Raw genomic sequence first — 11,809 nt, 5'->3', positions numbered from 1 at the left:
AAAGAATAAAAAATTTCGAATAAGAAAGACAGAAAAGTGATATTTAATTGGCTTTATCAGCTCGATCGTCTAATGACTGATGTCTGTAATGAAAATAAATACTAACTGTATTATAACTACTGAATAACTCAGGGTTTTATATGGTAATATATGAAGCTAGTAACCTTTGACACAAGAGATTATTATCTTGATAATATAAAAATAACTGTTAAAATATTACCACCGATCGACGATTTTATACTTTGTACCTACGCTATTTGATAGTATAGTCAGATCCATAATAAATGTTACAGAAAAAAAAACTACTAATTGTTGAAATGAGGTTGTATATTTTCGTTCATTTTTTTTCTGAAAATAAATAACTATGGTAGTTTATGTTTTTAACGATATAAAAATATTCAAGTTATTTAAAAGCATACCTACGTATAATAAAAGTACAAAGAAATCAATAATATTAACTAAGTGCTTTTATTAAATAGGTTACTTTCAGTTTGAAGCTCGGGTCAGAAGCTATATTATAAAATGAAAATGAGCAAGAGCTTTACCGTTCATTTTTCATAAATTTGTGTATTTTTTGTTGTAGCCTAAGATCCCACTGCTCATTTCTGCACGTATATGTTTTTGATGAAATAAATTTTAAATGAATGTTGAGGAAGCATGCAGTGGATTAGCGACAGGTTGCCTGTAGAAAAATAATTTTTAAATTAAAAATAATGAAATCGCGTTTTTCCATCAGTGTTTCCAAATTTTTAAATAATAAATCCCTACATAAAAGGCAGATGTAATGTAAATTAGAAGTATATATATAATATACAGGCATGAGTTAACATATTTTAGCATAGAGTACTTAAAATCAATTACTAGTAGATAAGTCGTTTTCTTTATCCTAATAAATGCACAACAGTTAAATACAATTTAATTATATCATCTACATACCCACACTACAGATAAATTCATTTTAGACATTCAATCTTGCATAATTTGTACCTACCATAACTCTTTCAAAGCGCAACGCTTCAATAGTATTATAGTATTGCCTAAGCACGTTACACATACATTTGAAGTAAAGTCAACCAGCATATCAATCCAAGAATTAAACGACAGGAATTTATTAACGGCATTAGAGGAGGTTGCTACATGTAAAATCCACAATTCTCTGATAAAGGACCCTCGATATCTCCCCCTGGGGTATTGGACAATAGCGTGAGCCATTTCCACATTTCCCATTTAAATTTGTTCCCTTATCAGGGGTGGATGCTAAAGACATGCAAGGGGACACTTGATGAGTCATACCGGTACAATTGCAAGCCAGTCAGTATTTTTATATGGACAAACAGGTTTCTTAGAAGTTGCGTAAATCAAGGCCTGATTAGCCTATTGTGGGTTGATTCCACCCTTTTATGAGTCACTTCGGCTTAATGTCATATAATAGATTAATTTTAAAGCTATGTTATTACAAAAGAATAACAAGAACCATGTATATTATTTAACATCTATCCAATTTTGTAAGATAAAAGAAGATGGAAACTATATTTAATTATTTAAGTATTTTTCTAAAACTCTTGGCAATTATAAATTAATATTTAAGCAATCTTGCAATCGTATTAATTGGTAGATGTAAAGATGAAGACAAGTTTATATGTTTTAAGTTAAGAAGCTGAATTACAATGTTGAATTAACTGCTTCTGTTGTATTTATCCGCCCTTGAGAGATCAAATTAATCACTATTACAGCCCAATTTAGATTGATAGAGTCATTTTCTTAACATTTTCCCCGTTTCACTAAGCGAAAGTGTGTTTCATGAGAAATTCATAGACTCAAGTAAAGGAATAGATTCTAAGCTTGTTTCGTCCCAAAACGTATCGAACGATTTTTTAATTTAATCAAATTCCACAGAAATCTTTAAAAAAAACTGAAGGGATTTTCATTAACAGAGTTATATTTTATTAGAATTATAATTATCGCCAATTATTATGATAAAATAGACTTCATAATAGTTGCTTATTACCTTTATCTCAGCAATGGTTGATGTATATTTTTAGACAATATTTTACATCCCCAAGGGAAGCTTAGAAGATATCTCAATCTCTAATCTTAATTGAGGAAAAGAGTATAAATACATATGATCGTAGGCGTTGTGTAAGTTTATTGTTTCCCAATAGAAATAACAGAGAGGCTGTACGCTGCTGAAATTATGCTACTTTTAAAGATCTGTGCTACATCTATTTTGGGACGGATTGTGAATGTGTGGATGGTCTACATTTAATACCAGCTAAATCTCTTATGATTGATCTTCACCTTATATAACTTAGCGAGTGTAGGTTCGATAGGTGTTTTTTAATTTAAATATATGCAATTAACTACTTTTCTATAAATATATTTAATTTTTATCCTCCGAAATAAGGATTCCTACTTCTTCACTTCACATACCTAAGAATTGTTTAATTTACTCTACTAGCTCAAATCCTCGACTTCACTTACGTTGTACTTGAATACAAATGCGTATGTGCTTGTCCAAAAAAATTATTTGCGTAAAATTTTATACCGATTCAATAAATTATTGGATATAACAGCTATTCATCCATGTGTACGTTTATATTTTCGCATCCTCATAGTATGATTGGAAGTAGGGTTGGATAGTATAGAATTGACATCAAACCGTTATCCACTGATCATTCCCTTAAATATAGATAAGGTTTAAGAAAACTTAAATCAGAAAGGACAGAGTACAGTTGAGACGTTCTTAACTACAAAAACTCGATTCAGAGACCGGCGATAGTCTACTAGATACAACCGATAGATGTTTACAAATATATACTATTATACTACTTATTTGGGCGGAGTCTCACACAGTGAACCCATACAAACCACGATCATAATAGTATGCTAAGATATATCCTAAGATCGAACACGCTTCCCTAGTTGATTGTATCTATAGTTACAGGTAACATAATACCTAACTGGTACTATAGTATAAAGTTTGATAACCAATAATATTAAGCTTGCAGGATGGTAAATAAAAATCATAAATACATTTGTATTTGTATTTACTTTGAGCTACTTTACTCATTATTTACATATTCATTCTTATTCTATAATTAATTTATAACAATAAGCAACAGTTTCAAATTGTAAGAACAATTTTAATAAATTTCACATACCTGACAATAAGTGTGTTCACAAAGCCGAAAACTAATTTATTTTAAAAGTACACAATTTTATTATAGCCAGCTAACGTCTTAAACATTTCACATAATATCAATTTTATTAAAATCTCAATTATTTAACAAGTAATTTCTTTGTAACAGAACTTCATTCGCAGTAAATTGGAGTCAAATTTAAGTACAGAAATTTATCCTAAATATTTGATATTCTTTGAATGGATTCATCGTTCCAATTAATACCATTGCCTTAAATGTAATATTTACAGAATAGAAGATTTCTTTGACAATCGTTATTTGTTACAATACATTAAAATAATAATACTGTCCACTAAAAAAAGACTACCTACTCGGTTCAAAATTTTCAATTCTTCAATGTTTTTGATCTTAAAATCTAAAAGTATTTTCTACGCTGCACTTTATGTTTAATTGACAGTAATTGAATTTAACCGTTTTTTTTTTCAATTTGACGTTTATTATTAAGCTTGTTTCTGACCGGAAAAATTACATTCATTGACAATATAAAAATGTTTAACTTTTTTTATAACGTTCTTTAAAGGCTTTTAAATATGCATGACATTTTAAATCTTTTTTAAATCGTGTCATGATAGCACCGAAATAGCGACTTTGCATTACAGTATTTTACATACAACATAAACTTTTGTCGCAAACCCAATTTATTAAACACATAAGAGGAATGTATATTTTAAAATCAGGAAAAACTATCGAATTATTTCGATCATCCTTATGGATGAATACAAATGCTTTTTGGAGATATTGTTTGTTTAATTATCTACCTACTGGTTTATTACGCCCTCGACTTTTTGTATAAAAAAATGTTGTAGACAATACAAGGTTATAAAATATTAAGTTTTTATTTTAAACTGGCTCTGTTCATTATGTTACCCTTTAATATAATAATTTCATAATGAATCGATATAGTTAAATTTTCTAATGAAATGAAAAAAGGTTTAAAAATTATATTGACGTATACATGTATTTTTTCTTACTAAATAATATAAGAATATAAAGTGACTAGTTTTAAAAATTATTGGAAATATTATTTATAATATTTTACCGGTTAACGAGTACGGATTATATTTATAAAACGAAAATTGGCTTGAACTAATTTCCAAGCAAAGAGAAAAATAATTGACATTTTTGAAGAAGAATTTAATTAATACACCCACTCAATTCTTTTTCTTTGGCCTTACAATTTCGCAATATCATTGTGTATATTGTATTGCTAGTTATAAATAGACATATTACAAAAAAATAGATGTTTCGACAATACTCGTCGTATTTAAATATTTTGATATGTGTTCAAGTTATCATGGCCTCAACCACGAAATACCATTTTCAATTTAATTACGTTTCAAACTTAATTTGAAAATTTCGTACAATGTTCTTAATCAATTAGATACGTATTCCTCAAATTTATTTCAATGCAATTAATGCAGGATTTTCATAAATAATAATACCAATATTATATGTAAGAGAATCCTCAGCAATTCAATCGAATATTTCCGTACAATAAGTTTACAAGCCTATTGAACTGCAAATACTATTCTACGAAACTTTGGAATTGGTTACGAGTGAAAGACACAAATAAAATTGCATAGAACCTATACAAGAGTACAGAGAATATTGTATATGGATACTCGAAATATGTAATTGATACCAGAACTATATAACGTGTCAAATTGTCTATGTAATCGGTAGGTGCATAATTGTGAAAGTAAGTATTAATAAATTTGATGCTATGGAGAGGGCGGCGTGTGCGCAGTTCCCCGCCGCTTGCACGCGGTCGGCTCTAGAACTTTTTGTGAGCTCTCGCGAACGCGCATACCCCTTCATTTTTTCTCCTTGTACGCTTTCTTCGTTACTCCTCCAGTATACTGTTGCGATTGTAGCTAGGCACTGTAGACAAGGTCATGAGATTATTTCGTCATATTTTTAAAAGCAATTAGTTCTTTAAATAAAACTTAAAATATAAAGTCTTACATTCTTACTATTCACACGTAATATTATGTAACATGATAATAAATGCGATATTTTTTAGTAAATTTTATTTTTCAGCCAAAAAGGACATTGGTTTTTTTTTCAAATTGGTTTTGGGCTACGTTCATTGTTCAGCTATTACTCTACAAATGTCTGTGTGTTTGTATTAACTATTTATGATAGGTAAACTTTATTATTTTACTACCAACAATAGATTAAGAAATACTCTGTTTGTACCATAAACAAAAAAAAAGTTTTGAATTTGGAATCGAAATGAATTTCTGCAAACTGAGCAAAATTAACAGAAAATGTACCTAGAACAAAATAAAAAAAATCCATTACACACTCCCTCAGTATCCATTTAAAATTTTTTTAGTTTCATTAAAAAAATAGGTACATTGATCAAGCAGTGGGATCCTAGACTATATTTCATCCATTTTATTTTTAATTTAAAATATTCGTGGACTGACCGAATACAATTCAAAGATAAATAAAAGATAACAAGTTTCCTTTATCGAGAGAATGGATAAAAGGAAATTTTGTCACCCACTCTTAAATAATGTATTCATTTCGCAGAACGTTTGCAATAATTTTGTGGAGAGACTAATGTAATTTCCATGGATAAAAAACTGATACTCGAATAGATATTTATGAAACGCTAAATTTTATCTTTCTGATTATCTAATTTTAGGTTTATATTCGGAGTAAATATATACCCATAATGTATTTAATTCATTTTTAATATTTATCCTGCGCATTTGTATGAAACATATCAAATTGAATACAGAAACAATAAAAAAAAAAACTATCAAAGAAAATATCTACAATTGAACCAAAAGTAGCTTACTTTTAATTTTAGGTCTCCCTTCCGAAAATGCTTTGGTTTCACTTTGAAGTCGAGCGCTAGGCTCGTGGTTTCCAAGCCGTCATCGTGCTTATGGTGCTCCGGAGGGAGGACAGCAGCTGCTGGCGCTGGCTCTCCATTGATGTACCACGCCAGGCGGGTGGCTGGGCGCGACCGACCTGACGTGCAGTTCACTTGCACGCGGTCTCCGACGTGGTATCGCAGCCTGGATCCGGTTATAACTGGACCGAAGGCGGGTAACGCTGTAAGAATGGGCGATTTTAGATGGGTTGGAATAGTTCCAACAATAATTAATTGATAAGTGAAGATTATGCACACCACAGAATACTTGCAGTGTTTAATTAGATAATATTTAATAAAAAGCAGCAAATATTGTACTATACATTTTTAGTTATTGTTTCACATCTATTAGATTTTGTCTTATCTCTTTATGATTGACTTGTCTTTGCCGTACATATTTAAATTTTCCTAAAATGCGCTTTCAAGTTGTGCTCTTACTTGTAATATTAATATGATACAAGATGATGATATGAAATAAGCTGTTTATCAAAATGGATACAGATAGAAACAATAATATGCCATCAGATAGCTTTAATTTAACCGCATTTTAATTGGTGTTTGGCGGAAAATTAAAGGCTTAGTTTCGAAATTCAGTTAATTAGGGTTTGTTACTGTCAACTACGTAATTCATTTAGTACGTAATTCAAGCTCATTAAATGTATCAAAAATAATTTATTGAAATACTATTATCTGATATGGGAAATGGTTACTCTAAGATATTATATGCGGTTTCATTTTCAAGGGGAAGCTAACAAAAAAAAAATATCTCGATCTAGCATAGCTTAGAAGGTTGTTTTCTTCTATATACCTTGACTTGACCCTTAAAGAAAAATAGCTTACTGAAACATATACGTAATTCCCCTGCTCCCATATCCTACGTAAGAACACGAGATTTCATTAATACCTACTTCGAAGTCTAGAAAAAAGGTTCAGGTTTCATCTAAATTCATGAAAGATGTAAGAAGATGTATAAATGTTCACAAAATACGTCTTACCTATTCGTTCATTTACATGTTAAATTTATTGGTCGGGAACATTACGGTAGTGATCGATTTATACCTGGTCCTTATGCTTAGAAACCATTCGTCTATGGATGGATACCTACATTTTGTCTTATGTTCAACGGGAGTTAATGTCAAATTAAACTGTCCGCAAGTGGAACAATGATTGCTTTTGAATATAAGTATTTAAAGTGCGTGATTAATATCGCGACCAAGCTCGCTCTCTATTGAAGAAAGAAAATCCGTCACATAACATATCTTCGTAGTTTAAAATTTGATACTTCCCTCTTTTTCAAAATTAATAAAATAACCTTTTTTCAAATTGAATACATACATTTAATAGCTTAAACCTATAGGTATAATGTGGGAAGATTAACCAATATCCACCCGATACTCCTTCAAATCTTTAAAACTCTATTATTTATACTATTACACTACTGTACTCATAACAGAAGCTTGTCCAATTGGATTACCTACCAACAATGATCATGTCCGAGTGATCGGATACCGTGGGGAACAGGGGTCGTTCCCCGGACACCTCACACCGATACCGGCCGCCGGTCTCCAGGGCTGCCGGAGCCAGCGTCACGTTCGCGCCATTGGGACTCGACTCCTGCCACAGAAATCATTTTGACATGACCTTGACGTAAATAAAACATGTCCGACGGGATTGGGAATGCTTGATTGTGGAAACCGGCATTGTTTATTTTTACATGGCGGATTTGTGATGTTCTCAGGGTTATTGTTTGTACCAATATATTATATATTCAATTATTGTATTTTATTCAAATTGTAGGGATGCACTTAATTTGTGTCTCATTTGTGTCTATAATATCTATTCAATCTCAAAATTTAAAATATATTTAAATATGAAATATCCGTACAAAATATTATACGATCGTATATAGACGGAAAATTGATGCAATCGCAATTTCATATCCATATCTCGACCGGGAAACAAAGTATTACCGAAATGGAACAAGCGCACGTGTTATTTGTTTGTTTGAACATCTAAATTATATATAAAACATACGCAAAGGAAGATTGGTGGGTACTTAGTTTCCTTTGTTTTGCAGCGAAATAATTAATTACGTATATTCGGTGCCATTTAATTAAATGCAGTACCGTGTGGGTCCTTAGTGCAGAAGTTACGAATGGAGTTCATGATGGATATTTTTATAGCGTTGGGATTTAATGAAATAATTGTATTAAAAGAAAACTTGTTTAGAAACTGAATTAAAATGAGAATCTAACTTTTGTCCCTAGCCCACAAAATAAGAGAAATCGATTAGGGTTGGCCGGAAATTTTCCCTGTATTCTGTGAAAGTATTCTGACGCCGAATATTAACGTGAATATGGAGGTAGGAAAACAAAATGAAATAATGTTTACACTTCTCGGTTATTGTGTTGCTAAAGCAATTTACGATTTTCTTCTGTATTAATTCATTTACATAACTTGAAGTAGTAAAGTCGTTGCGAGTGCAAAAGTTTCTACCATTGTGCTAAATGCAAAAGTCCGTGAAGTGAAAATTTTAATAGCGTTTTCACCTAAGTTGCGGGACTTTCGCAAATAGTGAAGTTTGAACAGCATCGCGGTACGAACTAATTGCGGGGAAGGCGAAATAGGTTTTCATACACGAGCGTATTTACGCACCTTCCCCTTCATGTGCAAATATCCGGGCTTAGTTTACTTTAAGCGCACGAGCCGAGAGGGTTCTCACTATCCTATACGTACGGAGTAATACGCGTTATTAAATCGCTGAATTATAAACAAACAATGTAGTATTTGTTTGTAGACTGCGAAATATCTTCATAAAGTTTCATTATAACTGATGAATATTTATGAGATGTTTTTCATAAAATTCCGACATAACCTAATTAATTTGTGAAAACACTTTATTAATTAAGTAGCTCAAAATTGTGCATAACGACTTCACTCAATTTATTATTTATAAAATGTGATTTCATTAATTAAATTATTAAATATAGATGGATTCAATAATCTTGGAGACGCGGTGAACAATTAATGTTAACTTATATTTATTGTACTAATGGTGTAACAAAACTTAATCGACATTCAATGTTCGATTTGTTCCATTATGAGCAGGATTTTTCTTAATTGGTGTTTTAACTTTTTAGAATCATTCGTTTATGTAGTTGACCTTATATAAGCAATATGCATGCTTCAACCACAATCTTCGTAGCATGCTTCGGGAGATTGCACCTATTTAAATACAATCAATATGGACTGTCTACATCAATGTGAAAAAAGGTCGGATTACCTTTTTAAAAATAGTTTTAACATTTGCTATTTTATTATTAGTACTTAATTTATTTATAGGTGGTTCAACTGTTGCAACATCACTATTTGGAGATGCATTGAAATAATTGAAACATTGGTTATCAAGCTTATTACTAGCTCAGACGTTCGCTGTTATAACTAGCTCCTCATCCTGACGCCGCCTATGCGGCAGGTTAAAAAAGAAAATAGAAATAAGAAATAAGCATAAACTTATAAAATTATCAATAGCGATTCATTATTTCAGAATAATAATTTTTCAGTGAATTGTATATTTATATATAAAGTTGATATTATGAATCCGTTAAATTGTGAAATGAGCATTTGATACGATAGGTAAGTAAGCTTAGGTAATTTAACAAATACATAAATGCAGGAGCGCAAAGCGGAGTTCCGTCGGCTCGCAACCTGTACCTGACAGACGTTTGGGAAAAGTAAATTCTGAGTATAGCACATAACTGGGATACATTCGCAATAACTTCTAAAGAAACTGAAAATAATGCGTCAAATTGCAAGCAAGTTGTTACAGATTACAATATTTCGACGATATTCAATCTCGCAAGATAGATTTTTAGTTGTTACATAGTTAGATGTGTGCGTAATCCCTGAGTATATATAAGAACCACTGGCAAAGGCGAACCGCTAGTGTCAAAAAACCTTATTCGCGAACGTACCTCAACGTCGACTCCCGGCAAAGCGTATTTCCTTCTCGACTCGCTGTTCCCTGGTACATGTCGGAAAAACTCTTTGCCGTCTTTGTACCATTTGACGGAATACAACACGTCTGTGGGGCCGAGTTGCCAACGACAGGAGAGGGTCGCTCGTGTGCCGATGGGCACGTGTGTTGGCACTCGCAGTTCCAATAGCTCTAGGCTTCTTACTGTGTATTCTGGAAATAAAATAACAATTTAAGAGCTGTTTTATTTAATGAATATCTCTTTCTACAATGTTAAATACGCGAAGATATTAGATAATAATGTTTGTATTTAACCAATATATGATTTAATTTAATTTGTCTATTTCATACATAAAATGTCATAAAATGTCACTTATGAACAATATGTTAAAAGCGTTCTTGTTTTTATAATAAATTTCAAATATCGTGCATGTTTTGGTTTTATTACACTGTTTTAAGAAAATGAAATTTTCAATAAACAAATCACGATATCATTGAAAGATTTAATATACATATTTTCGCTTTAAAATAAAATAAAAAGTATAATTTTATTCCCAGTTGGTACGAGGTGTAAAAATATATTTCAAATTATATTAAAATAGAAATACCTACGCTGACTTGTGTTTTAAAATATTTAGATATCTCGAGGAGAAATATTAAAAAAATGTACGACGGAAAACTAATATTAACTTGCCAACTGCGTAGCGTAGCAAAAAAATATTTCACATGTCCTCCATAATAATTTGTATATTCATATTTTTATTTGCCTGTAGGTAGTTACGAAGGCAAAAATCCATTAAACGGCACGTCAAATAATTTCCCATGTGACGGCATTCGTGGGCCGTAAAAGAGGCACTATTCCGTCGCCGAGCATAGGGCTGCTCACTCGAACTTTTCATAAATATCTTTCTTTTCTAATGGGAAATTAGTTTATAATAATAAGGGAAAGTACGAAAGGATATAATACTGTATTATAGCAAAGTGTTCGTAAGGGTTGTGAAAATGAATTAAATGAAAAACCTATCTGCTCCAGCTAGATAATATAATTTCAAAAGATTATAAATGGTTTTTGCCACTTTGGATTTTATCTACAATTTATTTAGGTATTCATAATCGAAAGGTTACTGGGTTAAGCCTTCTAATTTCAAGCCTTCTTTTGTATTTAAATTCTGGATAACTAAAATATTGGAATGCCCATGCTGCAAATATTTTATGAAATATTACATAAATGTGATCTATTACAGTTCTCGTACGCTGACACCCCTAGATCGGCGGGTAATTTTACTTTACAAGCCGCGGGGAGCGCAAATGTAAGTAAATTGCTGAATAAAGTCTTCACCGCGAACATACTGCGCCTATCGATAATAATCCTACATAAAAACTCATATCAACACTATAAAAACTATATTATTTTATAGACTAATATTATTTTTAAACCAGGACGCAAAAAAGAGGTTTGAAGCGGTTTCGATATTTCAAAAACCAGTTTCTCCTCGCTGTTTCTTAGTTTAATTTTTTTGGTCAATATCGATGTCGTAGTGTAAGGATTTCAGCACTTTTAAAAAATTATGTAAGGCATTTTTTGCGTTTGATTAATTAATCTCAATTGAGTGCTTCATGCGCGCCAGTACAATCGTTAAATGGTAATTAATAATTTTTTTTTTTAATGTCACAGTCCGCAATGGAGCTGGTGGGACGCCTGATGGTAAGCGCTACCACCGCCATGAACATTTGTAGAGGCGTAAA

General features: G+C 31.5%; 1 protein-coding gene across 1 annotated transcript; it reads right to left on the bottom strand.

Annotated features, from left to right (window-relative positions):
- Positions 1-3,107: 3,107 nt before the first annotated feature.
- On the bottom strand, positions 3,108-10,289 carry LOC119834426 (the record flags this gene model as incomplete). The annotated part of the gene is made up of 4 exons (XM_038358784.1): positions 3,108-5,081; positions 6,010-6,269; positions 7,566-7,701; positions 10,062-10,289. Coding segments are annotated over 4 exons (837 nt in total), but the record flags the coding sequence as incomplete, so codon positions are not given.
- Positions 10,290-11,809: the final 1,520 nt, after the last annotated feature.

Source organism: Zerene cesonia, chromosome 19 (assembly GCF_012273895.1).
Source record: "Zerene cesonia ecotype Mississippi chromosome 19, Zerene_cesonia_1.1, whole genome shotgun sequence".
In the NCBI taxonomy this organism is placed as follows: domain Eukaryota; kingdom Metazoa; phylum Arthropoda; class Insecta; order Lepidoptera; family Pieridae; genus Zerene; species Zerene cesonia.
This window is presented reverse-complemented; position numbering and strand designations above follow the sequence as displayed.